At 46.7% G+C, this 27,279-nt stretch overlaps 1 protein-coding gene across 1 annotated transcript in view; it reads left to right on the plus strand.

The window, feature by feature from the left end:
• Positions 1–6,101: 6,101 nt before the first annotated feature.
• The window catches only part of LOC135913943 (SEC14-like protein 2), a 55,410-nt gene continuing 34,232 nt past the window's right edge, over positions 6,102–27,279 (plus strand). The window contains exon 1 of the mRNA XM_065446642.2: positions 6,102–6,629. Coding sequence (XP_065302714.1) covers positions 6,576–6,629 — 54 coding nt within the window. The 5' untranslated portion in view covers positions 6,102–6,575. The remainder of the gene's footprint in view (positions 6,630–27,279) is intronic.

Below are 27,279 nucleotides of genomic sequence, written 5' to 3' on the forward strand. Positions count from 1 at the left end.
ACTTATCCACGTTGAGGACGTTGATGAAGGGAAGAACTGCTTCTCATCGAGAACGAGAAATAAGGGTTTATTTACAGTATTTAAATCAGTCTAACATGACTGCTTGAGAAAAGTGCATCAGTCTAACACGACTGCTTAAGAAAAAGAGTGTCAGTCCAACATGACTGCTTAAGAAAAGTGTCTCGAGCATTCGCACCACAGCAGTTTTTAAACACTCGGTCCTCCCGCGATACAAGGTGACGCGAACGTTCGTTTACTCATTGTAAACTCGCCGCCGCCCCGCAGGACAGTTTACACACACAAAGGCACCCACGGGCGAATTTCCGGAACCGACGTCAGAGGGGAGCCGTTCCAGGTAGCTCGGAGCCATTCTGGGTAGCTCGTTGTCCTGCGTCCCGGTCGGCGCGTGGGAAGCAACAAAAAACGGCTTTCCCGCGGCAGCTCGCGCACGCGTAGCAGATCAGGTCCGCGCTGGGGAGTTTGGGCACAATAGTTCGCCCGCCGAACTCATTCCGTCACAACGGCGATGAGTCTAGAGGATGGCGGCGGTTTCAGTACAAAGCCCGCTTCATCGAACGCATCCTAGCTGAAGCGACGGAGAGTGGGGGATGCGCGTCTTGCTTCCCAGTCGTAACTGGGTGGCAATCTTGCATTGCGGCTCGTCATTCTTAACACCGTAGAGAACTACGGGACGGCGGAGTTTTACTAGCTGTACGTAAATATTTGCCATCCCAGAATATTCCTTTTACAACTCATTCGGAAACTGTATTGGTAATTGTGAAAAAGCTCATGAGAAAGTAATTCTTCCTGTCTGCTACCAGCCACCAAATTTTACGCAAAGCTTTGTAGGTGCATTACGTTACGTACTTTGTGTCTTCAAGCCATGGTACTCTTCCTGTCCTTTTGCTCGGTAATCTTAACATGTCTAATATAGGCTGAAACGGTGACCATCCCATAATTTACGCTTACTGCTCGTTAGCATTGGACTTTTTAGATTCGTGCTCTCTTTTCTATTTCACAGAGCTTGTTAAGCAATCCACCAGAATTACGCCATCAGTAGCCAATGCACTAGACTTTTCTCCTGACAACTCATGCCGATTTTGCTTCTGACATCACGTAACTGCCTGGTATTCGCGACCGCTCTTTACTTGCATTTGAAATCAACATCGTCCGGCCCAGGGGCTTTGATAAACAGAAAGTGCTTGTAAATTATAAAAAAGGTAACTGCGATGCCATTATACCGAACTTGCGGCATTTCTTAACAGATTCCTTGAAGGTTTTGACAGACATTATGTAGAAGCTAACCGGAATAAATTTATTCAAATAGTACAATAACTGACGGATAAATACGTCCCTAGCCATACAATAGCTACAAACTCGAGAGCAACATGGAGTAATAGACATATGAAGCGGTCACAGAATAAAAAGAAGCTCCCTCTTCGAATGTAATAAAATGTCGGCTCAGGAAGACCATGGGGCAGAATGTGTCAAAGTCGCTAAAACAGACGCTGCTACACTACGGCAAGCAAAAGATAACTACTCGCAAAGAATCTTGCCGTCATCGCCTGCTAACGACCCAAAATGTCTTTGCACACGATCACCCAAGATAACGACGGCACCATAAACTTGTGTGATAGCTATGGTGATATTCCAGCCGCCTTGTGTAGCGAGATACTGAACGACGTTATTTTTCAGATGACTTTTTCCGAAACACTTACCCTCCACCCACCCCCCCCACCCCCCACCTCCGCCCTTCCGTTACTTCCCATCGATAGCTGTAACTACGGTAACGCGTTTCCAAAAGTAATCCCTTCATTCAAATCTTCGTGTTTGCCTGGCTCTGACTTTGTTAACTTTAAGTTCTTGAAAAGTACAATCTGCTATTCAACCCTAATACTTTCGATGATCTTTCAGCAATCACTGAACGATACTGTTCTTACTCCATAAATCCGGCCACAGACATTCTCTACTTACCTATCGGCCAATTTTTTGGCAAGCTTTCCGCGTAAAATTCTTGAAAATGTTTTTTTTATCACAACATGGATTACGTAAAACATATTTTTGTGAGACATAGCTGGTTAGCTTTGTTCCCAAGCTGAATATTGCGTTCTTGATAATTCTTCCTTAGCCGACTGCACTTTTTTAGACTTTGCTGCGAGGGAAGACAAGAGCTCGAAATTAGGTTTGCCTTGTCTGTCTGCCCCGTCGGTTCATTCTATTACACTGACGACGAATGCAGCCGGAATATACGACACACAACGAAAATTCTTTTGCGTCGTCAGGCAATCCCGTCATCCCCTGCATCGTCATTGCCACAGCTTAAAGAAGAATAAAACTTAGATGGTTTTTCTGATTTCGAGGGCATTGTAAATGAATGAATGAATGAATGAATGAATGAATGAATGAATGAATGAATGAATGAATGAATGAATGAATGAATGAATGAATGAATGAATGAACGATCCATCAAACTGAAACATGTCCTCATCGGGAGTTAGAAGATCTACAAAGTGTACGATTCGTTGAAGAAATTTCACGCTTACTCGGCTATGGCGCCCCTGCGTTCCACACGTACTGTGGTCCTGCAATGGCGTGAAGATACTCGGGCAGCAAAACAGATGGAAACCCACCCAATCCCTTTGACCCTGACGGAATGTGTCCGTCTCCAGGGGGAGCGCAAGCGCATGAGCCCCAACCACCTACAAGTGCGGCGGGCTCGGACGGTGCCTAGCCGTCTCGGTTGCCACAAGTATACCCCCGACCATTTCCTTGCCAATGCTCATACACCGTCTGCAAAACAGATGGACCCAATACGAATAAGGAGCGAGAACGATTGCAAAATTAGACTGTAAGACGATCCCCCGCCCCAGTGTGTGGCACAAGTTAACCATGTAAGCTTTGTAATACTGTATACATGTAACTTGTTACGTGTTTCTGTACCTTGGCGCCCCCCTAATTTCCCTTGCAGCTTCTGCAGCACGTGCAAGGCGTTTCACGTACCCCCTCTGTGGCTACATCCCTGATATAGCCTATACCCGTTTTTTTTCTCCTTTTTTCCCCTACAGCTTCGGGAGGGAACTAAATCGAGTTCGAGTGATATACTGCAGAAGCGAAATCCTGCCAGCGCTTCTTCAGATTAACAAGAAGAAGAAAAGGCGAAACAACAGCCGACATAATCTAAGAACAAGATGGTGGTCAGAGCCTGAGGATACTGCGGAAGTGGTAACGTCCCGAATCCCCCGCTAGATTTGTGAATTTCGGTCTTCATTTTACACCTATATGAAATAACCTACACTAGTAACCAAATAATGTTTTTTTTGTTTAGATTGTCGGACGCAATGCAATTGCACTTTTTATAACAGCTAACGGTCACCTGTAGGTTACCAGTTACTGCCAGTTGTTCTCAAGCAGCCCTCTCTAACGTAAGAGAGAGCTAACGTAATTAAATTGAATCCTGCTGTTTTGCACGCCAAAACCATGATAGGATTACGAGGCACGCCGTAGTAGGTGGGCTCCGGATTAATTTGGCTCACCTGGGGTTCTATCATGTGAGCCCAATGCATCGTACATGGATATTCTGCGCCTCGTCCAGGCTCTGGTGATCAGCAGAATCACGTATAGCATGCCGTATCACTATCACTCGCTAAACAAACGCGACCAAGAACAAGTCGATGCCATCATCAGAGGCGCGTACAAAACGGCCCTGGGTCTCCCTGTCACCACCTCAAACGAGAAGTTAGCGGCCCTCGGGATCCACAATACCTTCGCTGAGCTGTCGGACGCGGTTATGGCTTCGCAAAAGACCAGACTGCAGAAGACGGCGGCGGGCAGAGCCATCCTCCACCGGACCGGAACGGCAACGGAGCTCCGTGCCCTCGATGGGCAACGATCACTCCCGCCTGAGGTCAGAGGCAAGATCAAGGCGAATCCGGTACCGAAGCACATGAGCCATGAACTCCATGAAGGACGACGCAAGGCTCGCGTCGACAGACAGCGCCGACAATTCAAGGGTGACCCGTACGTAACGTACGTGGACGTGGCGGCGTACCCTGTAGGGGGCCTCTTTGCGGTAGCCGCCGTGAACGGAAGAGACCACTCCTTGACCCTCGCGGCCTCCGTAAGGGCAGAGACCCCAGCTGCGGCTGAGACCATAGCCGCGGCACTGGTAATAAAGCAAGAAGACAGGGTAGGCAGGGAAGTCCATGTCGTTACCGACTCGCAACAGGCCTGCCGTAACTTTACCAATGGACGAACACCGCTTCTGGCGGCTCAGATTCTAGGCCCGAGGCTGCAAGAATACCATCAAATCACGTGGACGCCGGGCCACGCGGGTCTGGAGGGGAACGAGAGGGCGAACGCCCTAGCTCGAGCGCTAATCAACCGAGCGGGGCACGACGAATCGTCTCATCAATCCCCACCATTTACCTTCATGCCCCTGCCGTCCAATTACTGCGACCGACTCGAGATCCAGCGACTCAACCGCAGGATTTATCCTCCGCCTCACAGAAAGCTGAGCACTGAAGATGCCGTAGCTCTCCGACTTATTCAGACAAACACATTTCCTAACCTACACAAATACAGTAAAATGTTCCCACATACATATCGCGGCATCTGCCCCTGGTGCGGCGACACACGCCCTACACTCTTCCACATCTCGTGGGGGTGCGGGGGCAAACCTCAACACTTAAAGACGCCTAGCACGCAATTTGAGCGGTGGGAGGTACAGCTGACCGGCGATACCCTGGCGGGACAAGAAGCTCTCGTCCAGCAAGTACGTCGAGCAGCCATGGCCAGTGGAGTCCTGGAATGAGGACACCACCCACTCGACCTCAAGAGCAACCACCTCGATGGTTCTAATAAATGTTTTTTCTCTCTCTCTCTCTCTTGCCTACCCAAGTCCCCTATCCCCAACCGAAATGAGATTTGGTACCGCGCCCTCGGGCGTAGCAGTGCAACGCCAAAGCCACCACGCCAACACGGTGGGCAAAGAGTTAATTCAGGAACGTTAAGGCGGTGTCACCCCCTAATTTCCTCTTGACGTCGTTTCTAACCGTGCCAGCCACCCGGTACTCGGTAAACAATACAGAATTGGTATTTGAGAAACGTAACCTACAAGTGAGAACTATGAACGAAAGAAAGAAAGAGAGAGAGAGAAAAAGCACTGCATATTTGGCTAGTACTTAGCTAAAAACAAATATCTGTTCAGTTTTGTTACTTTTAACTTCATTGTTATTTATTTATGTAAGCATTTGTTCTAAGGTTGTTTGCTTTACCGCATACTGAAAAGCTAACAGCTGTTCGTTTACCTTCCTTGCTTTTTATCTTTGTTTACTTCGCGTTCTTTGTTCATTATTTGATTCTCGTTTTGTTCATACTTATGGAACAAAAACTATGATTTTGCTCCGCATTTGTTATCTGTACCACCCCCCTCACGCGATACTCCTTCTGTAGCCTGTGAGGTATATGAAATAAATAAATAAAATAAAAATAAAGAGAGAGAGAAGGAAAGAAAGAAAGAAAGAAAAAAAGAAAAGATAGGAAGAAAAGAAGTGACTTTAAGAAAATCAATGGGTGCAATGAAGGATGCAATATGACAAAAGAAAGAACTAAAGAGAACAAGAAGTCATTGAACTGCAGAGTGACAGCGTCTGGTAAGCCATCGGAAATTATCTACTGCTGTCAGAATGGCGCGTTTGTGTTTTGTTTCGCTGACCTTGCCTTCGGGCGAGAAGTTTCAAGGAAGAAAAACCATTATGGAAGAATCTCCATAATGGCACTGAATCGGAGGCTCTGGTATTTAAAGGACTAGACAACCTTCTGATAACCACTTCAGTAAATAGAAAAAAAAAAGAAAAAGAACACATTTTTTTTTAAAAGGAGATGCTTAAATTCGCTGTAATACGGTAACCCCATCTCGCGTTTCCATGCGTTTTCAGCGATTTATGCATACACGTCACCGATTGCACGGAATGGTTAATAACACAAAGACACGCGATAGCGGACCGCGAACAAGTCCGCTGCGATCTGCCTGCTTGCTATAGAGTCACTGGGCGCTGTTACACACGCGCAGACACGCACGAACGAACGCGCGCACGACAGCTCGCACGCCGCGTACCCGATATTGTCTTTCTGGGCTGGGCCCCGGTCAAAGATTTCTGGATAGCTATTCTGCCACGGAAAACGCAATGATATGGCTTCACTGAGTTGACGCAATACCGCGGTTCCGAGCCTCGGGTCCCCTCCTGGTTCCGTTAAATCGCGTCGCTCGTTTTCCGCATCGCAGAAAAAAAAGGCGCGAAACAAAGAATAGCGCTCGAGGGGAAAAGATAATGAGAGGGCGAGGGCGTCGAGTCGGCGGGAGAGCGCGAGTGGCAAGCGCGCCCGCGACCTTGGCTCGTAGTACGTAGCAGCGGCGGAAGCAGCACCACAGCGGGCGACTCGGAGGCCCGATTCGCGCGATCCGCGCTTCACTCGCTCGGCGCTAGCGTGCTCCGAAGGCCGTCAGAACCGCCTGGAATCAGCGGTGCCGGTGCCACTTGACGGGGAGCGGTGCGTGTGGCAGGGGGCCGGCAGTCATGAGCGGCTACGTCGGTGATCTCTCGGCCTCGCAGCAAGCCGCGCTTGACCGGGTGAGTGGCCTAGCTTTAATTAAGCCAAGGCACGGCTGCGTCGTTTCCACGTGCCGGTAAGACTTGGTCTGGCAGCACTCGAAGGCCAGTGAAATTGTGATGCCGTCGTTTCTTCCTTGCTTTCTTTCTTCCGTACGCTACGAACTTTTGCGGCGTTTTCTTTTGCTGCGAACTGAAATTTAGTAGTGCAGAATCGTTACGTTTTGGGAGAGTTGGTTGTACGTTACATGATTCTGGTGTGTGTCCCTTCTTCGTTCGACGTCCTGTCTTTGTGCGCGCATAAGTCTCCAAAGAATTTAGTAGTGCGGTTTGCTGGGCCAGTTGGTGCATGATACTGTTACACTGTTCAAGTAAATTACTTCGATTTACGTTGGAAAGGCACGATCTGGCTGTGACACTTGACGTAGTGATGGATGCCGGATAAATTTTGACCACTTAAGGTCTTTCTTTCCTTTTTTTAGCGTGCTCCATCAGATCCGTCGGCGCAAGAACGCATTTGCATTCTTCTCTCATCGAAAAAATTACCGACGATTACGTTACTTCCTAATGCGAAATTTGAGCGCAGCAAATAAGCTGTTTCACCTTTTCGATAGATTGAGGCAAAGAAATCGAGCAACACATGTATGCGCTATCACAGAATTTTTTTTTTATTTTTCACACGTATTCCTTTAACAAAGACTCCACTAACAGTTCTTGACAGTCATGAAGGAAGCTTTGTGGTCGGAGAAATAGACTGATATATGTTCGACTTGGTACACCAATGCTTGATTCTCAAAGACGAGATCTATACAAGTGCCTCGCGAGGTTGTCACAGCCGTGGGACGCGTTACGAGCGAGAGGAACGGGATGTTCTCCCGCATAAGTGTTAGGAAATTGCTGTTTGTCTTTATGTCAACAATATAGTCCCCCACTACTAACATCGGTGTGGATCGATGGACGGTTAATGCGAGTTGCAGGAAGTGCACGACGTATTTCGTGAGTGCGGTAGCGGACTCACGAAAGCGGTATCAGTCGGTCGCTGCTAGCGCTGGGGGGATGAAAGGGGGGCGGAGCTGGTTACGAGGCCGACGACAACGCCGACGCGAAACCCAGGAACGGACGCCAAAGAGCCATTTGTGTAGCCAGCCCTCCTCCACAGTCTCTCCTCCTCCCTTCCATCATCCTCCTTCGCCCGGAGAGCCGACAGCGCGCATGCGCGGCGGCGGAGCAGATTCGTCGGCGAGCTGGTTACGAGGCCGACGCCAACGCGGACGACAACGACGACGCCGACGACGACGCGAAACCCAGGAACGGACGCCAAAGAGCTGCGCTCTAAAATGGTCGCAGATAACGCCACTCTGCGGCGAGTCATTTCTATCTGTGAAATCGCTTGGGGATAGCACCGTTGCGCCACTTATGTTGGTTAGATCACTTGAAGACATCCCGTGCAAGTACACCCTTGCAATTTTTTAACAATATCACGCGAGCATCGACCGTAAGGTCTGTCGGCGGCCTTGTAGTGGTGACTGAAAGCGGGATTGGCAGCTTTAAGTGCGGTCGTGCAAGGCGGACTATAGTTCGAATGTATACTGCTGCGCTGTTCGCTTCAGGAGTGCCCCTCACCGCTGCAAGGCCACTGACACGTCATGCGGTCGGCGCTCGCGCGATATGGTTAAAAAATTGCAAGGGTGTACATTACGAGGTCGCAAATAGTGAGTTAAAAAATATTAATGCGCTGATCGTTTTTGCTGTCATAGATTGGTCACAGACATACTCGGCCCCTTAGTGGTTTGTCCTCTTCTATCGTCTTCTAGCCTCCGCAAATAGCCGAACTTTGCGGTGCGATGTTCTGCTCTGTAGCCGAACTTTGTGTAGTCACTGAGCCAGCACAACTGGCACACGAAAGTATACTGAGAGGCGCGTTGCTGGCGAGCGATGGCATATGCACCAGAAATTCACAGATATTCCTTCATGTAAAAACATCTAATTTTCCTATAGGCGCCTGCCTCCATTCATAGCGGTCGACGGGATAACGAAACGGTCTTTGCGACGATGGGACGATCGGTGGTCACAAGTTGTGCTTGCGTGAAAGAAGCCTCGTTAGATGCTCGCCTTACGCATCTTACGAATATATGTTGAGGACAAGCGCAAAAAACAAAACGTGCAGCCGAAGGAAACGAAGAAAAGGGGAGCAGCCTTCTCACAATCACTGAAATGCATTTGCTCATATCTATAGCTGCGATTTTATCAGCAACTTGCTGTTTATTGGATACTGAGTGATACTTTAGCTCAAATATTAAGCACTAAGGCGTATACTTTTTGTTACCTGCAGCTAAAACACCTAGGAAAACCAGCGCTGCCATTCATAATCCTTCTTCCGAAGCAGTCAAAAAAAGAAAAAAATAGAAAGAGCCGTTTGAGCGTCGCTGTCGTGCCGATTGAAATGTGTGTGAGCTCTCGGCCTTATCCCACTTCAAGAAACGCAGGCATTCTGTTCGTACGAGATATTACTTTAATTCGTCCAAGTGCTATGACAATTGCAATGCAGTCTTATCGAGCGCGCCCGATGACGAGACAGGAGGCAGTTCGCTGCCGGCGAACCTATAGCAAAGGTGGCACCGCGTTTTGACCCTGAGGGTTTAGGTCGAAGTATACTTCAGCGAAACCACTAATTGAAGCGAAAAAAAATAACGAGCCGCGGTAATAGTTCGGTGAAATTTTGAGCAAAGTTGATTCCACGTCATACCCAAACTCCGGTACTCCGCCTTATCAGCGGAGGGCCTGGGCCGCTGATAAGTTAGAAGAGAGGAATACCTAAAGAAAGCAGGACGAACTGGCTGTGTTTTTTTAAATTTAAGTATAGATATAGCGAAGGAAAGTGGCCATGATCGAAAATCTTATTATGGCAGGTGGGAATCGAACCCACAACCTTCATTCGTACATGTTCCCACTGCTACTTCCTCCCTCCCGCTACTTTATTTCTTTTCATTCCTTAACCCTTATTTCCCCTGCGCGTATGGGGTGGCAGTCCGGACGCCCGTCTGGTTGCTCTTACCTATTCGTCGTCGCGGACTATGCTGCCGCGTTCATTATCTGAGCAGCTGTATTACAAGACTCACGCCGCTCTAACTTCCTGCACTGGCGATGCGATAGAGTTAGCGGAAATTTGCTGTACCTTGTTCAACGAGATAATCCTCAGAACACGAAGGTATGTTTTTTTTTTCTTCTGTGCAGCGAATGGTTCTTTCAGCGGTCTTCTCTGAAGTTATGCTAGGTCACTGAACCCTTGTGGCGAATAGCTTCAGATCCCCAGCGTGGGAAAGGAGGTTAGTGCTTTGGGGTGGCTCGTAATAACAGCTGTTGCAGGAGGTTGTTGCATTGGGATAACACACCTGTTATTGACGAGAGCAGCCAATGACCAACGACGAATTGTTCTTATGAATGAAAACCTTCGTGAAATTTAGCTCTGCAAGAATTTTTTTTCTTTCTAGGATGCTTGCTTAAAACATAGCTTGTTCCCGCTCCTCCCCCTCCCCCCCACCCCGAAATATTTTAGCTTCTGTTTCTTGCAGCTTATACATAATATTTATATATAGTGAGCGAGAGAGAGAGAGCGAGATCTAATGTCAATAAATTGTTCTCTCTGTCTCCGACTTTAGGTAAAATCTGAGTCGACACCCCTAACGTCTATCGTTGGCGGGATTCCTGGCTGCTTTTGCAAAACGATACAGAATTATTTTGGTGTCCCAGTGGGTTGGATAACTTCGGACAACAAACGTCGAGTTTGGGGGCTGTTCAGAAACTGATTCTGTAGGTTCTTCTTGTCTTATGTGTGCGTCCGACTGACACAGAGAATGGTGTGTCATACGGCTCCTACCGATGTCTCATACGCCATTATATTTTACAAATAAGTAGGCAGATTCAAGTAATTGCAAGCCCAGCGAGAGCCGCTTCTCAATAAGGTTACTATAAAAAGTTGCGAGTAAATTTCCTCGACGGAAATGATACTTGAGAGATGTGCGGATTAGGATTACGCTTTCGAATGTGCATTCCGCTGTATTTCTTTATTTACATAATTTTAGACGCATGCTAGCGTCTAAGGTCGCCAGCCAACCTTTGCCAACGCTCGAGGAAATTAGACACTTACGTGACATTCTCAAATATCGGCAGATATTTGTTTACTTTTAGCACAATTAGATAAGAAAGTTGGGCTCGTTAGTGCTTATTACAGACTTGAGACATCATTAGCTTGTATAGGTTTGTTCTTGTTCTTTTCAAAAAATAAATGGGCGGATTTTGATGAAATTTGCGATGAAATTGCCCAAGGGAAGAGACGAGTATCGAGGTAGAAAGAAAAGAAATTGCTGGGACTGGCTGTTGAAGTATGTGTCGTGATGTACAATGTGCTCGTTTGAAACTCATCTAGCCTGTTTGTTCTTGTTTGGTTACGTACCAAACTACACAGAGAAGGCCTAATTGATAACAGCTACATCCGATATCCTCTACGCTTTCAGATTTTATTAATAGCAGGCAGATTCGAGCAACGGCTACCCTGTTAGAGCCGCTTCTCCAAGAATGAAGGCCTTATAGGAAATTGTGTAGGGCTAGTTGCCACCTTCATTAAAATTTCATTTTATGATTACTAGCTCTTTCCTGGGCCGGCCTACGCTTGCTGTACATTGAATGACTAAGGAAAAGGAAGTCGCCAACATTGTTCATAACGCCAACTTCCTCTGCACAAAAAATTACGTTACAGAAAGTAAAATGCTTTATTAAGAATGCTTTCGGATAGCCTCGCCGCCATGGCGCCATCCTGACCGAATTTGTCATCGGTAATTTTTTTGATGCACGTATAAAGGCGGATGATGTTTTCCTTGAAACAATCAAAGAATGCATGAACAGAACATATAAGTACACGTGACTTGGCATTGAGCCGACTGGCAGGCCTCCACTTATATCCACAGCACGTCAGGCTCTAGAGTATGGTGAAGGTATCCGATTTAGTTATTTATTTGTACCTTTTCTTACGCGCTCGTTAACTATCGTTACGTAATATCGAGGTGGCATTTATTACATCATCAAACCTTACGTCATCACGAGGGATCACGCAAACGCTAAAAGCGAATGTGAAGCGTATCAGGCGTTTGCAAAAGGGAATCCGTGTGGGAATGCGCACGGATTCCCTTATTGCGTATCATGCTTATTACAAGCATGATACCGCTTGTAGACTTCGGAACGCCATGAATGCGCCCGTGTTATACGCTCATGACGTGGCGCCACCTCCTCCCCATTGGCTGCGCCATCACGTGCCTAGTGACGCAAGCACAAGGCCACACCTTTAGTCAGCCAGAACCGTGGAGCCATCGTGGCGTCGGGGAAGCGTTCTCGTATCGCCCTCTGGAGGCCCCGAGTTGGATTTTCACCCAGACCGAAACTTACCAAATGTTATTTTCAAAGCCGCTAATTACCTCTGTTTACCGGAACCTCCCAGAGGGAGCTGTGGGCCTTTGTCAAGCTGCCTCTACGGATAGTAGCTTTTACCTACAGCTTACTTCATCAGTGTTATGGTGAAAAATAAACAATATTGTTATTAAATTTGACGTCAATCCGAGCATTTCTTACGTGTTTTTACTCTTTGCACCGTCGGACATTTGTGACACCGTCTTTCGATCGCGCCTACTGATTTTCGCGTAATGGGGCGTATCATGCTTTCACATTTAAAAAAAAAGAGAAATATTTTGTTCATAATTGGTCTGTGTCAAGGACCAGCCGTCTTCGCTAATGATATGCCCAGCAACGCGATTACTTGAACTTTGCTCTTAGGAACAATTCAATTGTAAAGGCTTTCTGGCAATACAGGTCCAGGTGCAAACAGTAACCACGTAAAGCCGAAATTGCGCATAATGAATAATGGCTAAATAGTGCAGACGTTTCTCTTCATAGATTGGACAGTGGTAAAAAGAGGAACAAATAACGTTTGCATTTTGTGCCTGTTGATGAAGTGGACGTAGTATGTGGGTCCGGGAACGTGGGTTTAAATGATACTCATTACAAAACATCACTGCACGGAGCATGGTTGCACCCATTTATATGTAGATTTTAATATCTATATTGTTATGTGGAAGTATTGTAGGCGGCATACTGTTTGCACGCTGTGTTCACAAATATAGCAAGCACTGGCCAAGAGGTCGTTGCCTCAAAACTGGCCAAGATGGAAACCAGCTCGCTTTATGCAAGGAACGTCGTTATCTACAGTTCATGCACTGGCCGCTATCCTCTTACAAAAAAATATAAAAAGAAAAGCTCGGCTAATAAAAAAAAAGCGTGCGATTATATGATGCTCGCTTGCCTCTTGCAAAGCTGAGCTTCCTTTATCGTATTGTAACTGAAGGAAGCGACTTGAGAATCCAGATAAATCGCCAGTGCGAGCCGGAAGACGATGTGAAACAGTGCAGGCGTTAGGGCTTAGCCGGCTCGATGTTAGACACAGGAAGGCTCTTAATGCTTCGCGGAGGAGAAGGAAACAACTTTATCTTGCAAGCTTCGCGAAATATGAGTTGTGCTGAGTGTAAGAAGAAAAAAAAATGAAAATTTTGTTTTCGATTGCGATTCAGCGAGTGCAGAATAAAAGGCGTAAGCCTACAAGCAAACGTCAATCCCATGTTGTTTTCTGAGAAATCGCGGCTCAGACTTGCGGGCCATGTAGCGCGCTCGTAAATGACTGAAAATGCTCAATGTTTATGCCTATCATTGTAATAGAGGGATGATCAAGTTCGTCTATTCGTTTTCCCAGCGGTTCTTCAGATACCCGATGAAATTTTCTAAATAATTGTAATGGGAATGCTCATCAGTCGTCACTTCCTGTGTTTCTGACGCATAGCCTATCGCGACACGGCACGAACATTTCAGTACGGAAGCGTGTGTTAGTTGATTCGATATTAACAATGGCGACACAATGCAAAATACAGGGACTAAAGGAGGGGGTGAGACGTACGCAAACACTCGGCGTGTCTTTCGTCTTTTTCTTTTGTGCTTGTCTTCAGCCGCGCTTTACCACCCCTAACGACAGAAGTTCCGCTCTCTATTATAACCACATTGATTTGGTCGGCATTACTTCATAAGGAGTAGGCGACATCAATCTCTGCTACGTGCATCTTTCTGTATGTTCATGCCATTCAAAGAATAAAAGTGCTGTCTAGGCAAGCATCAACCCATGTAGCAAGCACCTGTTACACTTCCAGCCACAACGTCACGTAAGAGAATCAACTTTTTTCATCGCCAAAGCTCTCTACTACAAAATCGCGCCGAACAGATGTTCTATTCTGTCGTCTCAGAATAGGACACACGTTTGGCACCCATAATTTTCTACTCACCGGAAGTGAGCCTCCAACCTGTGGTAGATGTGGGGAGAGGCTGACCGTACTCCACGTCCTCCTGGAGTGTCGAGAAGCCGAATCTGAGAGAAAGAGACATTTTTCATTAGCATACCGACAGCACATTCCTCTTCATCCTGCAATGCTTCTTGGTCCAGAACCACTTTTTAATACAGACACAGTGCTAGGTTTTCTTAAAGATGTGGTCTTACATGTTATTAGTCCCATGAATTCGTAGCGCCTCCTCTCTCGAGAGGATGCCACTGCGATAATTGTTTTGCATAGCACATGCCTCCAGGCCCTTGTGTTTCAAGGGCTCTAAGGAGGCAGTAGTGCGCTAGGATTTTTTACAATCAGATATATTTTACTTATCATATCATTCTTTTTAAATGAATCTAAATGTTCATAGTACAAGTCATACGTCATCGCAATAATTTTATCATACAGATTTTACGCACTTTAGAGCGTATATTTTAAGGCCTCTTTACAGCCACCTCACACGAACTTCATAGAAATCATAATTACACCGCAAACTCATTAGCACAGACATGGCGCTCTTTGGCCATACCATACAAAACCCCATACATCATCATCATCATCATCGCCAAAGCTGACGTGACGAAATCATGAACGCGATAGAGCTTCCAGCTGCCCGCCTCTCGCCGTTCCCATTTAAGTGTATGTTCTATCTGCGTCGAGACTCCCTAGCATCAAAAGAAAAAAAAGAAAATATGAAGGTGTGTTAACCAGATGTCGGTGGTCCAGGCTGTGCTCGATAACGTAAAATAAGAGTGACTTGACAGGCGGACCCAGCACCGACGCCGAGAGATTAACCGAACCACTGGGATCTTAATGTGGACGACGAAAATGCCTTATTGGATTGTCTTCCCCTTTCAAGGCGTCTTCATACGATAATTTATGGTTGTGGGGAAGGCGTCAGTCAGCATTTTTTTCCAATATTTCAAAATATATTAATCGGTAATGAATAAATAAATAGGTGAGTAAGTCAGTCAGTCGGACAGTCACTTGATTCGTCAGTCACTCGATCAATCAGTCGATCGATCAGTCAGTCGATCAGCCGAACCGTCCATTAGTCAGTCAGTTCATGAGTGGATCAATAAATAAATGAATTTAAGAACATGCATCACCGGGTTCTTCCGCGCCCTTTTGCCCCGGAGAAGTAAGCCATTTTTTAATTTTGCTGGGTCTCTTGAACAGTGTCACCATGGGGTCGTCACATGCGCTGTACGCTCGCTAGCTTCCTGATCCTCAGTGATTTTGTGCCACGGGTGAAACAATGTACCTGTGTACACCTTGGCTCGGACTGAGGCAGAAAATGCACATTTGCTTTGTCGGACGGATGAGTGCGAAATTTGAGGCAGCGTTGCGCTCTTTCTTCCGAAAGCTGGGAGGTCTCCCTCTGACATGCGAGAATACAAGGTGTGTCGGTCACACGGATGTTTTCGTCCACACAGCACCAACGGCGAGCAGCTTTGCAACGAAGGACCACGACTAGATTTTCGCGGAAAACGTCGACTCTGCTGTGAAGCATGCGCAGAAGGCAGCAGTCGCCCTATAGTACAGGCGACAGCGTAGTGGTAACAGGAAACCCTATCAAAGAGCGATCGCACCAGGTTGGCACATAGATGTAGACAGCACCTTCATGCGAAACGAGGTAAACACATTTAAGCAGTAGTCGCCAGCGAACGCAATAAAGGCATAGCGCACGTGAAATTAAGGGATGTATAAGAAGGATATCCAGCCAGCTCCTTCACCTGTCGACTGGAACGCAAGGTGTAGAGAAGTAATTAATAAGGGGAAAGTGAGACATCCACTCAAACGTAGCCAATTATTGCAAAGGAAGCCTGGACACGTGCCTCGAAAGAAAAGCCTTGCAGTTGAAGAAAAATTCGTCCTGTTCCGGGACTCGAGTCCGAGGCTCGAGCCCGGGACTTAAGACGTAATAGTGCAAAATAAGTGACGACACGTCCTTTATTCTGCGCGTCGTACACAAGTGCAAACTAGCCGAAACCTCAGCATTAATGCAAAATGCTTAAAAACGCAGGCATGGAACGCGTGAAATATTCTGACCTTATCGCTTCTCGTTTGGTCGAATGCCGCCTAGGGATCGCACAGGGAACGTTAGTGCTTCAATATGAAACGAGGGCGATAAGTTAGAGTGTACCAATGAGTACCGCTGCAAAACACACGCGCTGGTGCAACAAAACTGCATCCACTTGCGAGCGCTATCAAGTGAGGCTGCAACGAAGCATACGAAAGCGCGCGAGAGGGCCGTTTTTCGTACACTTTCGAAAACAAGATCCAGGCAGCGTTTTCTTTCTGGATATATCCTGAAATACTGCAAGCTTCTGTGTCATTTACGTTATTATCTGAAGGCACTGTCTAAATCGCACCATCAGGTCACGCCCATATTCTTTGACCCTAAAATTTAGGACCAGTCAGCTCACGGATGTTCGCCAAGTGGATATTCACAGATCGTTAGGTATGTGATTAAGTGTAGTTTTGACCGCCTTGCTAAGCTGACTACCGGAAACAACACAGAAAGATGGTGCGAATTGGCAATGCGCCAACTGCACATGTTTGGCTTCTCATTTTCTGTCGGGCCATACTTCTTTACACGACGTTTATTGTACTGGGAAACTTGTCCTTGTATAAAAACACACTAATCCTCCCTTACGATTCAAATGTTCTGCCAAGCGTGAAGCTCTCGTAATCATTTTCTTATGTACACACACATTCCGTAACCGAAAGTGTGTTCGTCCTCTACCATCGCTATTTGTGAAGCTGGAAGTGTTTTGTAAAACATCGTTGCGAATTCGTTCTTTAACTTTTGCTAGCAATGAAGCAGTTGTGTCAGACGTATCAGTAGCATAATAAAAGTGCTTGGAGTTTGAGTAGGAAACACAGATGTCTTTTTCTGAGTGAAAAAAAAAAAGATATGCATTGCACCAACTTCGGGGAGCAGGACGAAGCTGTTACTGGTTATGGAGATATTGAGGAAATCGAACGAAGGATTCGTATTCAGCTGGTACATACAGTTAGAACGTGCATTATCGCGTTGCTTTCTTCAGCACTATCGGCCATTTGTCAAATAATCCATTTAGCGTTCTTTCCTCCTTTTTTTTGATTACGTGAATTTCGCATAGCGGGTGGAAAACCACAGCTCAGACAGGGGGTGGGCCCACTGCGACAATTGACGTCTGAAGCGGTGCGTATATAATCGGGTATCACACGCATTCTGCCCTAAAACAGTGGCGCGATCCAAAAACGACCCCGCGTGCGTAATTCCCACTGTCGCGAGGAAAGATAAACAAAGGAAACCCCTTCTTCATATTTAAGCTGGCCAGTTTGGACGTGGTTCGCGCGCGTTCCGGGCACGAGGAAAAAGAAAAAGTTCACGCCTTTCCATTGTCTAGCTTTGCGGTATGCGCGAGGCATGAGACTGCCGCGCTCGGTGAGCCTAACGCTAGTGCGTCACGTAAGAGAACTGTGGCTGAGTCAAGGCGCGTCCTACACGTGCCAAGGTCGCGACTCGCTTGTGGGCTTGGAGCAGCCAAGGTGCCTACGATCCGCAATTTGCTTAAATCGCGGCGGGAAATGAGCGAGAGAAAGAGAAAGACCTTGAATGTACCTTGTGTACAAGATCGCAGTATTCATAAATAAATAAAAAAAAAGTTTGAGCCGGTGGAGGAGGGAGGAGAGGGAGGGAGGCATGAGGGGTTGTTGCACTGATTCGGAAGCAGTAATTCACGGACGAACAACACAACACATTCTGCGAATGTGGCGCAGGTTTTAGTTAATTCGACCTTTCTTCGCTGGTGCAACGGTATAACGCACTCATTTTTGAACGCCTGGCGGAAGACTCGGCTCGTAAAAGACATGCGACAGAGCAACAATTTTAGGGGGCCACTCGCCGGAGAGCCTGAAGGGGAACCTAAATGACAACAATAAGTTTGGTTTGGTTTAAGTGTTCTTCAAGACTGGATTTGCATTTGCTTGGCGCATTAAGGCTGGTTGTTGGCGGAGAAAATGACAGGCGACATTTTCAGTTTTTACTCGGGTTCCCAAGCCACACCGCTGATACATTATTACGACGTCACCGATCTTTTCAAGTAGGTTTACATGTTTAGGCAATTTTTTATGCCGGTAAATAAATTCGCACAACTATATAGGCTGAATCATTTGTTCCTTTAGAATGCCGATTATGGTTTCTTGTTTATCGATTAATAATTCACTAGTGCCGAGTAGAGATGTAAAGGCAGGAAAATAATCCGGATAGACTGAAAAAAAATTTTTTTCCCCTCGTTTTTTGCCCACACAGAGAAAGCGTAAAAGAGAGTGCATAAAAATCTACACATACTCGCGGCATCAAATCCGGGCCACGGTGGCGGCATTTCGGTGGGGGCGAAATGCGACAACACCCGTGTGCTGAGATTTAGGTGCACATCAAAGAACCCCAGGAAATTTCCGGAGTCCTCCACTACGGCGTGCCTGACAATCAGATCGTGATTTCAGCATGGAAAACCCCATAATTTAATTTCTTTTAAGAATCTGCGCACGTACTTATGCATACTTTCCATTCTCAGCTGTGCAGGCATTCCATTCTAGACGCGACGACGACGACAAGAAAACGGCAACACATTTTTCAGTTGTCTTAATTCGCCTAACACGTGTAAAACCTGCCCGACTCATTGCCAATCCCCGTGATTGGGTGTGCCAAAACGTCGTCGTCGTCATCATCATCATCATCATCATCATCATCATCATCATCATCATCATCATCATCATAATCATCACCACCACCACCATCACCATGATCATCATCACCACCACCACCATCATCATCATGATCATGATCACATCATCATGATAATCACCATGATCATGATGATGATGATCATCATCATCACCAGCACCACCACTGCTAGGGTTTCCTCTTTCGTGAGTTATTAGATCAACAATCCTTCGTGAAAGAGAACCAGGCGATCATTCCATTGTCTTCGCGTTCTCTGCGTCATTATCGCGTGTTATAAAATTTTTTAAACAGGGATGAAGTACCTCAGACAGGTGGCCAACGTTTCGATCGGTGGACCTATCTTCGTCAAAGGCGGCCTCGTCATCCTCGGCGTGTTAGTTTTAAAGGGTTAGTGCAGTGACGTCACGTGCGGGTGTTGTCGCTGGCGGCTGGTTTTAAAGAGAGAGATTACAAGAGGGAACAGGCGCTGTCGTCCGACGTCTGTGAGCCTCATTCTCAAGACGAGGGGACAAGAGTGTGAGAGTGGGCACGCGGGGAGGAAAGAAAAGAAATAGAAGCAGAAAAAAGGGAAAGAAAGGAAAAAAAGGAGGGGGAGCCAGGGCCGTACCAAGACACAACAAAGGGGGGGGGTGAAAGAAAAAGAAAGAGAAAAATGAAATCTTTAAGAAATACGGGGGCTTGGGAGCGTGTTGGGGATGCGAAAGGTTAGGAGGTATTCAGGGGGAGTCGTTGGCGGCATGTTTTTGAGGCATTAGAACGGCCGGTCAAGCAATAGGTCGAGTAATTTTGAAATAGTTAAGGTGGCGACGAGGAGTCTGCGGTGCAATGTGTGGGGTGACTGAAAGGCAGCGGCATGGTCTTTCAAGGGGCACTGCCCCACGCGCTTAACGTAGGTGTCGTTACGGCGGCATCCAGAAGGCGATACTCTGGGTTGAGGCGCCGAAAAAGGCATATTGACTTCGGAATGTGTTGTCGAGGGGGTTTCAAAAAAAAGACCAAAAAAAGGGGGCAGGGGGAAGGGGGGGGGGCGAAATCGGTATAGCAAACAGGAGGGTGACGCGTGCAGAAGCGGGCGCGGGCAAGTGTACATGGAAGAAGGGGATCGTACAGTTGGTATAGACGTAAAATCCTGAAAGAGTACATTAAATTGAGTAGTAGGCAGGAAAATTTTTTTTTTCCTTCGAAATGAAAGAGTAGGTGAGGTTAAGAATTAAAGTTGGCTGGTGGCCTAATGTGTTTTGTGTATTGGTTGATGATATGAGAGTTTCAGATTTAAGTTACAGCTTTTAAAGATTCTAAGTTGCCGCGTGCCAAATTAATTCTCATAATCTGGGGACTCATAATCTGGGGACATGGCCAAGACAGTCTAGATAAATATGTATCCTTTCTAAATTCTGTTCACCCAACAATAAAATTAACATCAGAATCCTCAACTGAGTGCATAAACTTTCTGGACACAACAATATACATTGACAATGGTGAACTAAAGACAACGCTGTATAGGAAACCTTTCGACAAACAACAGTACCTAGAATATACCAGCCACCATCCCAGACATTGCAAACAAGGCATCTTTAAAGGCCAAGCCACACGACTACGTCGCATTTGCGTTGAAAACCAAGACTACATAGATAGACTCGATCACCTTAAAGAAACGCTATCAAACAGGAACCACCAAAACAGTGACCTTCACACAGCTTACATCGCTGCAACCAAACTTGATCGAGCCGAGGTCCTCAAGCCCCGCCCGAAGATCACAAGAACAACAACGCCTCTTCTTACTACTAAATTCTCAAACGCACTCCCAAACGTGAATAACATCCTAAGTAAATACTACCCGATTCTCACCAGCAACCAGAAACTTAAGATTTTTCCCAACCCTCCCAGAGTGGCCTACAGACGCAACACTAATTTTAAAGATGTTCTTGTGCACGCCAAACTACAGAAAAAGAAGTTGGGAACCAATCCCTGTGGTCGCCCCAGGTGCTCTACATGCAAACACATTCAATCCACTACTACAGTAAAAAGTACAGCGTCGAATTACACACACAAGGTAACTTCGGCTTTCACCTGCACATCAAGCAATGTAGTCTACTGTCTAGAATGCGCCGCTTGTAGCAAACAATACATAGGTGAGACCGGACAACAAATCAATACAAGACTCAATGGTCACCGCGCGGACACAAAACGCAATTCTGATGTGAATTTTATTGTTGGGTGAACAGAATTTAGAAAGGATACATATTTATCTAGACTGTCTTGGCCATGTCCCCAGATTATGAGTCCCCAGATTATGAGAATTAATTTGGCACGCGGCAACTTAGAATCTTTAAAAGCTGTAACTTAAATCTGAAACTCTCATATCATCAACCAATACACAAAACACATTAGGCCACCAGCCAACTTTAATTCTTAACCTCACCTACTCTTTCATTTCGAAGGAAAAAAAAATTTTCCTGCCTACTACTCAATTTAATGTACTCTTTCAGGATTTTACGTCTATACCAACTGTACGATCCCCTTCTTCCATGTACACTTGCCCGCGCCCGCTTCTGCACGCGTCACCCTCCTGTTTGCTATACCGATTTCGCCCCCCCCTTCCCCCTGCCCCCTTTTTTAGTCTTTTTTTTTGAAACCCCCTCGACAACACATTCCGAAGTCAATATGCCTTTTTCGGCGCCTCAACCCAGAGTATCGCCTTCTGGATGCCGCCGTAACGACACCTACGTTAAGCGCGTGGGGCAGTGCCCCTTGAAAGACCATGCCGCTGCCTTTCAGTCACCCCACACATTGCACCGCAGACTCCTCGTCGCCACCTTAACTATTTCAAAATTACTCGACCTATTGCTTGACCGGCCGTTCTAATGCCTCAAAAACATGCCGCCAACGACTCCCCCTGAATACCTCCTAACCTTTCGCATCCCCAACACGCTCCCAAGCCCCCGTATTTCTTAAAGATTTCATTTTTCTCTTTCTTTTTCTTTCACCCCCCCCCCCTTTGTTGTGTCTTGGTACGGCCCTGGCTCCCCCCTCCTTTTTTTCCTTTTTTTCCCTTTTTTCTGCTTCTATTTCTTTTCTTTCCTCCCCGCGTGCCCACTCTCACGCTCTTGTCCCCTCGTCTTGAGAATGAGGCTCACAGACGTCGGACGACAGCGCCTGTTCCCTCTTGTAATCTCTCTCTTTAAAACCAGCCGCCAGCGACAACACCCGCACGTGACGTCACTGCACTAACCCTTTAAAACTAACACGCCGAGGATGACGAGGCCGCCTTTGACGAAGATAGGTCCACCTAGCGAAACGTTGGCCAGCCTGTCTGAGGTACTACATCCCTGTTTAAAAAATTTTGTACCACAGTGTGCCATTCCATCTGCCAGCCCCTTTCTTGTTTTTGGATTATCGCGTGTTGTTAGGAATAGCGATTCCTTTTTTTATTGCTGGAATAACAAATACGAGCTATTCTTGCTGCAATTTCGATTTTTATCAAATGTTCCGAAATTTCCGGCGCGAAAAGCAGGAAACACGCCATTTTCTTTCCTGCAGCCAAAAATTTCCTGAAATTTTGCACCCCTAGTCGAGCACACACTGTCACAATTTTAAGACGTCACGAGAAGCTTGCGCAAAAGAACTTTCAGTACGCCTTCTGCTCTTTGCTTCTTTCTTTCTTTCTTTCTTTCTTTCTTTCTTTCTTTCTTTCTTTCTTTCTTTCTTTCTTTCTTTCTTTCTTTCTTTCTTTCTTTCTTTCTTTCTTTCTTTCTTTTACAGTGACTCCCTCTATGATGAGACTGACGTGCCTGGCACTGCGAAAGTGCATTTCAGCAATTTAGTTTAACTACAGGCCTTAGTTATCTATGAAAAATTCGTTTTTTGGTGTGTGTGCGTGTATCCGTGTGCGTGTGTACGTGTGTGTGGGCGTGCGCGCGCGCGGCTATCTATGCATAATCGCGGCTGACGTCACGGTTCAACATGCGTGGTAAAACAAGGCATTCGCAGATATTACGGCCATTTTAGATGCAGTAATGGCGTATCACGCCTTACAAACTGGAGCAACCGCGATTTTGCAGCGTGTTTCTTTGAAGAAAAACAGTGAACGAAAACTGCTTGTTCAGCATTGATGCGTGAGATGAGGTTTTCATTCACTCATTAACTCCTTCATCGCTTGGTTGACCTTACTTTCAGGATTATTGACAAGGTTGTACGCCCCAAAGCTGCTCCACCGGGCCTCCGAGAGAAGCAACGGTGGAGAGCTTCCTATTTATTGTGATATCTTGTGGGGCTCACGAACTGCCGCCAGAACCCAAAATCTGATAGAAAGCAAGTTTTAGCATCCCTATCAGATCGGGTCGTGGTTGTCGCTGTCGGAAATCTCGAACACGCGACTCTGGGATTTGTAGCGGGATGTCACAGTCGCAAGGTCACCGTCGTAGATCTATCTTGTTTTCTTCTTGCTCATGCCCTTCGAAGAGTCGTAATTTCGCCTTATCAGTTGCCACTAATCAGCTTCTCACGCCAACGACGAACAAGGCAAGCTAAAAATAACGTATCACAACCCGTCTTAAACAGAAACACAAATGACTGACTTTCCCAAACGGCAACCAAATCTGCAGGTGAAACACCTTTCTCGTAATGTATGTCAGTGGAAGAGCGATGGAGCGGCGACCAAATTTTCAGACACGTGAGGGACACGCTTTCTGGAAAAAAAAAGAAAAAAGAAAAATCAAACAAACTCGACATCGTGATTGCAGCCCATAGCAATTTCTTCTCTCTCGTTGTTTCTTTTCAAACATGCTGCTGCGCACACACTAGCTCTGACCGGGGTGATGCATAGAACGATGTATATGTTTACGCACCTGCTCTGCCTAGACATTCGAGACGGGGGGAAACAGAGAGAGAGAACAACATATCACCATTTCGATTTCAACAGTCCATTCAGGGCACATCTTTCATTCGGTTCAACGACCGGGCTCGCTCACGCGTACTCGAAATACAATTCAAGTTGTTTCCATTTATTTATGCTCGCTTGCCAGGTGAAGAGAGAGAAAGAGAGAGATTCTGCGAATGAACGTGTCATCAGGCCATGAAAACACCGTGTCCATTTCTACACAAATGTACAGGGCCTCGCGTATGATATATCTATAAAGTGACAAAAATATATATTTGCTATGGAAGTTATCTCTATTTCTCTGTGTGCTTGTAATCCGCAAACAGTTTTCCAGAAAGGTGGCGCTGCCTACGCTCACCGAAGCGGAGCCGTTAACTGACGGAGCGCCACCCTCTCGCAAGCTTCTCCCAAGTACAAAACCAGCCACTGTAGTGCACCGACTGTACCGCAACGACGTGCCGGCGTCTGCACGCCAGCCGAGAGAGCGAGTTTTCGTGACGACCACAATAGCGGTGCAATGTGCATCACCACCCGCCTCGGTCGACTCGGTGCATTCGCCCACTGTTTGAACACATAGGTACGGCGACGGTTGTCTCTGAGGTGCCTCTGAATAACAGAATCGCATCTCGAAGGCTATGACGCCAAGGCTGCCATGTTTTATTCTGTCACCCGCAGAAAAATTTTCAGAGTTGAAGAGCGTCCGTGACATCTCTACAGCGTTTTATACGGCGGCTATTCCACCGCCTAAGCTGCATGCATCGAAGTGCTCAGTTTCTGTCGCCACCGATATCAGTTATCACTGCTGCCGGCGTAAGTACACAGCAAGTAGACGAGACTCCGCATATCGAAAAAATTACGTTTTAGAAATTTCCAGACTTTTCCCGGATGAGCTGTTGCGGATACAGGTGCTTCAGATAGAAGGCTTTCCATCGCGCCAAGAAAAGGGTATGCTTGGAAATGTGTTGCAGGTCCCGTCACGCAAGCAGACGGTATGGAAAAGAGCAGGGAATAAAATACGTAGTTCTCCAAAGCTAATAGTTTGTGCGCAGCTGCTAATGTCTTCCTGCAACCAATAGTGCGCGAAACAGCGTCAACCTTAAGTACTGCAATGTACAACTACAGCCAGCGTCGTCATTGCTTTCATCTCCAGCATATCATTAAAGCTTCTCTCTCTCTCTACCCCCCCCCCCCCTCCTCGTTGCTTTGCACTTCGGGAGAAGCAACTGCGACTTTTTACAGCGGAGCTGTCTTAGGCTTGTTCCCAGCGTTTCGTAATGTGCGTAGGCAAAAATAATGGCGGCGTCTATAGAGTTAAAATTGCTTAAGCATAAGGCAAAGTCGTATCAGCGCACGTGTCCCAGCTGCGTTTGAGGCCAGGTGTGTCAAAACCGGCAATGGATGATGGATGGCGGTTTGATGCGTTGCGATCTTCGCAAACGACAGCGCGGCCATTGCGCCCTATGCCTTATCGGCGACGTGCGAGAGCCCTGCCGTGGTATGTGCCGACATGTGCGCCGTGCACACTGGGGACGGAGTGCTTGTCGCCACCGTAAACGTTTATCCCGGAACGTCAAAGATGGATCTTGAAGACTTCATGATCGACTCATTTGGGTGGATCCTCCAGGTGGACCCCAATCCCGTCGTCATTATGGGTGAATTTAACGCCGATGTGTCTCGTCCCGACGGAAAGTGGTTCCTGGCGTTTCTCTTGGAAAGGTTCGGCCTTCAATGTTTCACCAAGGCCAATGTCTCTACGACGCGCCGTCGGTCGTGCATAGACCTAACGTTGGCTAAGAACGTACATCTCCAGTGTCGTCACAGATATGGGCCATGGCCGTCTACCATAGGGCCCATAAAGCCATAATTACTGTGGTCACGAGATAAGCCTCAGTACAGATTAACTTAACAACATGCATATTTGCGTTATATTGTTTTGTTGTTTCATTTCCTTTTCTTTATAGTTAAATACAGCTTCCCTGGTGATCCACTTTCACAGAATCGAATGGTTCTGAATTTTTTTTAAAACTCCACAGAAGACAGATGATTCTTGGAGAAACTTGCCTCCAATCACTTAATTTTTTTCTCTTATGAGCCACGCGGAAAGCGATGCGTAGTATGTGATAGCAACCGGACATCGAGTACATCTACGGCGCGTGCCAAATTGGCCGAAGCGACCAGAGCGGCATAGGTAAGTTGGAACAGGCGCCAGATCGGGAAGCGGGGATTGCATCTGCGTGCAAACTTATGCGCACTTGGAAAGATAATAGCAAGAGCGCAGTGGGAATGCCGCTGGCAAATCCCGTGTCTTTTGCGGAGACTAACGCAACACCTCGCAGAAGGCTCATTAGGTATGCGGACAAACATCGGTGACGAGTGCATTCTGCGTACTTATATGCGCTCAATATCTCTGTGCCATCTGTGCGCCGAAGTGGCGAAGAAGTTTAGCTGTCGTTATAATTGTCGTGTGATTGTCGCGCAATAAGCTGTCGCGAATAGCCACCGTAAACGCTGTGAACTACAAAAGATAGTTGCTTTCAGAACACGTATTTTCCCATAACTGCTGTTGATAATAATAATAATAGTAATAATAATAATAAAAAAACCCTCTCTAGGCGCTCCGAAACGCAAAAGTCATTGAAAAATGTTCATCCAGACTGAGTGAATTCTTTAATATCAGTTTTGAGACAGTGCACAACGTGGCCATCCTGCGATGGCCTTGTACAGAATCGAGTGAATGAATGAAGGAAAAAAAAGGAAGGGAGGAGTTAATCAACGAATTCAAGGATCGAAACGAACGAGTTTCTTTCTGCGGAGCAGGCACAAGTTTGGTCACAGCTATGCAGCGAAGGCGCAGCTAAGGCATGCTTCCCCATGTTCAAGTGGCAGACTATAGTTTACTTTCGGTCAACTCACCTCATTCCCATCTCTTTTTGTCTAAGGTTCCATGCCACTAAACAAAAGCTATCAACTTCTAGGGTTGTTAGGGATACTGTCAGGGTCAATCCTTCACTGCTCGTCTCCTTTATCCTTGTCAGCACTATTGCACCCACGTGTAGCACAGGCTCAGCAACGCCGGCCATGCATACAGCGCAGCTGAAAGTGGGACACGCGCCAACGCTGAAGGTTCTCGCAGGAGTGAATTTGCTTATAACTTCTGGTTGAAAGATAATCGGCGAGCGATCGCCGGTGAACGGCTTCGGCCTTGGCTTCGTTGCATAAAACGTGCTAAGGCTAAGCGGCACTTGGCAATTTGTATGGTTGCGTTAAGTCTGGCCGTCGACTTTTGCAAGCCGACTAGACGTAGCCACAACACATAAATACAGCCACGTGCGTTGATAATACACGAACAAAAAACAAAGCATAATATTAGGGTAGCAAAGGGAGAAGAGTGAAAGAAAGCACATGGCAGACTCTGCAGGTTCCAGGTTACACACGCACGCTCGTAAAACACGCGACAAACGGCCGTATATATGCGGCACGCTATACGACTGAGTATGCAGTCCGCGTGGTCGTCTTGGGTTTTCACTGCCTCCTTGCTTTTTCAGCTGCCTAAGCTTTAAGCGACACCGTTTGTTTTTTTCTTGCAATGACACACGTGGATACAGCGACAACTCTTGTTCGACCACTGTTGGTCAACGCTGC

The sequence above is a fragment of the Dermacentor albipictus genome, chromosome 5 (genome assembly GCF_038994185.2).
Source record: "Dermacentor albipictus isolate Rhodes 1998 colony chromosome 5, USDA_Dalb.pri_finalv2, whole genome shotgun sequence".
NCBI lineage: Eukaryota > Metazoa > Arthropoda > Arachnida > Ixodida > Ixodidae > Dermacentor > Dermacentor albipictus.